Here is a 6356-nt window from a genome sequence, read left to right on the forward strand (position 1 = left end):
TAAAAATTATCAATTATTGACTTTTAAAAAGTTAAAATTTTTAAACTTTGATCATGATTACTTAATTATTTCAAATAATTAAATTTTAGAAAATATATATTTAAAAACTACTTGATTGAAGATTTTTTTTTTCATATTTTTATCAATACTAAATTTTAAATAATAATAAGTCAAAGTTAAAAAATATTAATAAAAAAGTCAATAATGGACAGATTTAATATGAGAGAGGGAGTAATAGATATTTTATAACAATCTTGCCGATCAACAATATTCATATAGGATCAAAGTAGTATTCGTCGTATCAATCATGACTAGACATATTAATGGTCACGTATACAAACATAGTCAAATGACATAGATCAATCATGAAGTGTAGCATGAAAACTACATGCAATGTGAACCAAACATGCATATTTCCAGCTCCTCTTTAAACATTAGTGATATAAAATTTACTAAAATCAGAGTGTAGATAAACCAAAACAATTTTTTTTGGATAAATCAATTTATTACCAAAAGAAGAGGAGTTCCTGCTACAAAAATACAGGATCAACAACCTGATTACATCGACCACCTTACTTACAAAACAATGCAACGATTAAACTATACCCATTGATTACAAAGAGTAGTATTAACACTATCAAGTCTATTTATGTTCCTACCCCCTAATTGTATACGAAATATATCCTTAACAACTTTAATTATCTTAACAACATTTCTATAGTAGCCCTAGAACAATCTTCTGTTTCTCTCCTCCCAGAGGGTATAAATTTGAGCACACCAAGCTAGCTTCATAATTGTTGTGAGTAAAGACTTTCCTTTACAAGCTCCACTAGCCCATGCTATCTCAGCCTCACAACACAAAGAATTTATCCTCAAACCACTTAGATTCAACACAGTCTCCCATATAGCAGAAGCCAAAGTACATTCAAGGAGCAAGTGATCCATTGTCTCCAAAGCATCATTACAGTTAGCACATTTAACTCCGATTTCAAGCCCCATACACTGCAACCTATCCTTTGTTGGAAGTCTATCCAAAAATACCATCCAAGCAATCACACTATGCTTAGGGATGTGGAGAGGAAACCAAATCAGATTTTGCCAAAGAACTTTGACACCCTTCACCCGAATCTCTTCCCAAAGTTCTCCTACCTTCATTGCGCCAGCAGACAAAACTGAAAAAGCCTCAGTCATCCGTTTAAGGATACGCCTTAAGCATCAACTAGTATTAACTCCAACTTCCATGTGCCAAAAGTCCATATCCTTTAAAAAATTTATTTATGTAGAAAATAGCCTTAAAATAAATATTCTTAAACTGAAGTAATTTGAATTGTATTTATCACAAATGAGTATTAAAATTACAATCTCCCACTAAAACTGAATATCCTTAAATAATATTACACCCAAATATGTAGTGTGCTAATAAAATACTCCTTAGTAAACGTGTAATCATGAATTTGTATCAATATGTTCTATAAATACATAATCTTTTTAATTATACATATTTTTTTTGAAAAAGATATGTAATAGGGGGTTGTCTCTGGAAAGACAGACTAATATACGGAGTGACCGGATACATTAAAAGATATTTAACAAAATCGGTTTAGCGCTATCGGAAATGTTAAGTAATAATAATGTTGTAGGTGGAAATCATGAATAAATATTAAAAAATTTGGCAACCAACAAACTTAGCTTGTCGGTTTGTGTCGATACAAATAAAAAATGTATCGATCCATATCAATATAACAAGTAAAAATATGACATGTAATAGATGAGGATCAGTGAACACGATACATGAGGATACGACGAGACACAACATGTTTGATGAAACTAGAATTTTACTGACGGTGCAGAAATCTTCTAATATCCAGATTGTAACACCCTCAACCCATACCCGACCCGGATACGAGTCCAGGATGTCACATTGACTATCAAAAACAATATTCTTAAAAAATGATAAAACATTTGGACTTATATAACTAAAATATGATAATATACATAGGTTAATACAAGTTTATCAAAATACTCAGAGCATTCACAACTTGACCATTTGATTACATGCCAACATTCATTTACATAACAAAATGACCTACTGATTAAGTTGCTTATGATATGATAGTTCAGGAGTAATGTTGTCCAACTGCTTAACCTGTCTCGTCTACTTTCTCAGATCCTACGTGTGAAACACTCACACGCTAAGTCATCGACTTAGTGAGGAAAAATAATAATAATAACAACAAGGAATTGTAATGAAAATGCCATAATGAGATGAAATGAAATGAAGTCATATACTTAATCAATGCAGTTATATCACCATGTTCCTTACCTATAAGCGTATTACATTAACATTCATGAATTCGTATTAATAAGTTTATTGGCCCATGATACCATACTGAGAACCTAAGGTATGTGAGTACTGTAAGGTTGTGCACTATGCTATCACCACAACTCGTATAAATGCACCGAAGTGCCACGTAGAATTGCACCAAAGTGCCGCGTAGAATTGCACCGTAGTGCTATATAAGACGTCCCTAAGGACCACGTAGAAAATTCCTTAAGAATCATATATATATGTTAAGGATCAAGTACGTGTCCCAAAAGACATCACACATGTTCCAAAGAATATATATATGTCCCGAAGGATTGCGTAGACCCTCTACTCTTGGCATGCCAACTATACCTATAGTTCTAATCTACATAACATGGGCTTTTCTCAATCTACATAGTATATCACATAAACATATCATTTTCCTTACTTTCATCACATAGTTCATATAACTTTGCATACATATTCATTTAAAACATATTACACAATGCACATAGTATGAATTTCTATTACATTTCATAATATGAAATGAATCATGTATCAATGTATTGAATATAGACTTATCACAAGTCTAGAACTGAATACACTACGATAATCATGTTATGCATATGCACTCACCTATATTTCTTTGCCTTTCCCTCGATCGATCTTACTGGGCAATTGTTCTGGAACTTGTTTAAGCTCTGTATCTACATAGTAATACATTGATACTTATCAGTATACTAATTATATATTCTAAACTATCATTTCTTAGGTTAAAAGAAAAGCTATTTTCATCTTTTAATAAAGGTATGTATCGATGCACTCTACAGTGTATCGATGCACTCCTTAATGTGTGCATCGATGCACTACCCATGCATTGGTACACAAATTACATTCGATGTTTTCTTCTCAAGGGGGTGCATCAATGCACTCCTTATACATCGATGCACTAATTGCATTCGATGTTCATTTATTTGAGAGTGCATCGGTACACATTGAATGTGTATCGATGCACTTAACCTAGAAATATTATTTTGAGCACGAAAATCCCTTCATAATCCTCTCAACACTACATAATTCACCTCTTTTCATATCTCTAACTTGCATACACTTACTTAAACTAATTATTATCCATTCAATACATCTAAAACTTAAAAATCCAATCTTCCCTATAGAATTTAAGAATCTCACTCAAATTCCAACATGTTCTAATCCCTATTCTAACACTTCCTATTCCTTAATTAGCTTAATGACAAGTCAAATCTCACTTCCAATTCTTATTATGAACTCTATTCCAAGATTTCACTTTTCTACTTTCTTTTTTTAATTCTTCATGTACTCCTCATCTTATGGTTTTAAACCAAATTAAATTTCCTTTAAGCTTAACTATTGTCTAATGGTCATAAATCAACCATAAATTCATCAAGAATTTCACTAACAAGAAAACTCACATTTAACTTGGCTTCACGATGGAGAAGAATAATAAAGAATAAGAGAAATCTGGAAACTTTGGTTCTCCCAATAGCTTTCCACGTGGATATATAATTATCCTCAACTAATATTTAATTACTTCCTTGCTAAAAGACTCTTTCGCCCTTGTAATTCTTCCTTTTTTGCTAATTAATCCTACACAAAACATTTCAATCAAGTCCTTGAACTTTTCAATTTATCCAATTTGGTCACTGAATTTTTAAATCTCACAATTTAATCACTACCCCGATATAAAAGATGTTACACAGATAAAGTTCATGTTAGTGTGAACAGCAGCAGGTCCCTGATCAAGGTTCGAGTGGAAGAATATGAAGGTGAACGAAGGTTCATAGATGGGCAACTGATCTCCAACGGTGAGGAATGATGCGACATGGCTAGAGTGATTGGTATCTCAAGATCTACGGAATTAATTAATGACGAAGGAGATTTCGAGGAAAATGATATAAGGGGGAACATAGACCTCGAAGACATGCAAAATGATGCAGAGGGAGTTGCTTTTGTCTCTTCTAGGTCAGAGGGTAGTATAAACGTTACGTGTTAGGATATTACGCAGAGAGATGAACTCCACGAAGTACCCATCATGTTAGGTAGGGGTCTGGTCCCTAGGGAGGTAGAAGCTGAAATTGGGCCAGCATATGACATGTTGGAGCCCAGAGACTTTAGTGCGGATCAGTCCATATCCCATGCTTCGAGATTGCTCGATGTCCCCAATAGGAGTCGATAATTGGCTTCAGTTTGAATCGGTTGGAAGGGAGTCAACGTTTTTTCTTGCCACGTGTAATGTAAACCAAATTTCAATACCGAGTGAGCAGCTGACTCTCCCAGTCGGTGAAATGATGGGTGTAGCAAGCAGGAAAAAAAATCTCGTTTGAAAGCAAATAAAGCATCAAAAGGTTCGAAGAGAGGAACTTCTGAAAGGGAAAAAACAAAAACAAAAAAAACATCAGCTTTCAAACAGAAAAGTGGGAAATCGATGTAACACCGATTGGGGAGAGAGGGAAGCGAGTTCTCCTGTTGTGAGTTTGTCCCCTAGGTCAAAGGCTGTAGCTACCTTTGAAGTTGGAAGATGTTTGTGTGAGAAAGGAGGCATGGTGGCCAAGAGATGCCCAAAAGGTAAACGACAGTGAATGGAGATGAGAAGCTGTGAAAGAGTTAGCTAGAATTATTAGAGGACATGTGAAAATGAATTACAAAATGCATGGGTCAAAACCCTCTTCTAAGCCAGGCTTTATATAGCCCAAATTACAATCAAATATTAACTACTTATTACTAACAAACTTCCAACTAATTATAGTTACTTCTAACTATATTCTAACATTCACCCTCCTCTTCTTTCCTTCTGAACCTTCTTGAAAAAAAATTTATTTTCAGCTAGTGATTGCATCAGTGTACCAGTCGTTTGACATTATCTGAACAACAAATTCACTATTTTCTTCTTTCCCATCCACACAACATTTATTCACCCAACTTTTTCAACTTCCTTGATCTTCTTCAATAAGATTGAACATGTGTTGGTATTGAGTTCTTTACTTCTTCTTCTATAACTTTTTTTAACAGCTTTTGAAAGCTGGCATTGGCTTGATCAATTACTCGGCATATTCCTTTCCTTGAACATATGATCAGCAAACTGTACATGTGTTGTTTGAAAATTTACTGGAATCGTTCTTCCTTTCTTTTCCATTTTTTTCCGATCAGTATCGATGTGTTTACCTCTCCTTGAACAACTGACCATGTCCATTTGCTCTTTCTTTATTTATTTGGCAGTGGACTATTCAATATTAAAATTATGTTTACTGGAATACTCAGCAACATACCCACAACTATTTGAGAAACTCAATGCTCAACATAAGTCTAAGAGCTTTGTTTCAACAGTCACCATTCTTATATACTTACTCTACAACAATCACTTTAATCTCGCTTAGTCGATAGACTATTCAATTCAACTCAATCCTTTGAAGCTTTTCCAATTACTTTAGGATGCAAAATAGAACATTCAACACCAATTCTTCATCTCAACAATAAAGACTAGCAACAATTTTAACAACATACTAATCTTCAGCGAAGTAGTCCATTCATCCAACAAATCACGTGAAAGATACTAGTAAAGAAAAATGATTAAGATAACAACTGAAAGATTCCAGACCTTTAAACAAATCAGTGAGCAAGCATACCGGTGAAGAGTGACAAATTAGATTAAAGTGACGGACGTAAAATAGCAACACTAGCGCATCAGAATCAGATTAATAGATCAGAGACTGAGATCAAATATAGCAACAAATCTTCAACGACAGGCATCAGATCTAATGAACAAAAACCAAGGAGAGATGAAGAGGCGTAGATGAAATTCATGACAGAAGGCAACGGTGTTTGAATCATTGGCATCAGTTTAATCAGACGTGTAACTGAATCGGCAATGAAGCGGAAGAGATGGCCACAAGATCATCGACGAATGATACCATGTGAGAAAGGAGGCATGGTGGCCAAGAGATGCCCAAAAGGTAAACGACAGTGAATGGAGATGAGAAGCTGTGAAAGAGTTAGCTAGAATTATTAGAGGACA

General features: G+C 34.3%; 1 protein-coding gene across 1 annotated transcript; it reads right to left on the bottom strand.

The window, feature by feature from the left end:
- Positions 1–726: 726 nt before the first annotated feature.
- LOC120115320 lies at positions 727–1191 on the bottom strand. The gene has a single exon (XM_039136050.1). The coding sequence runs from the start codon at positions 1189–1191 to the stop codon at positions 727–729; it is 465 nt and encodes a 154-aa protein (XP_038991981.1).
- Between the last annotated feature and the right edge of the window lie 5165 nt (positions 1192–6356).

This window comes from Hibiscus syriacus, unplaced genomic scaffold (genome assembly GCF_006381635.1).
Source record: "Hibiscus syriacus cultivar Baekdansim isolate YM2019G1 unplaced genomic scaffold, ASM638163v2 tig00110263_pilon, whole genome shotgun sequence".
NCBI lineage: Eukaryota > Viridiplantae > Streptophyta > Magnoliopsida > Malvales > Malvaceae > Hibiscus > Hibiscus syriacus.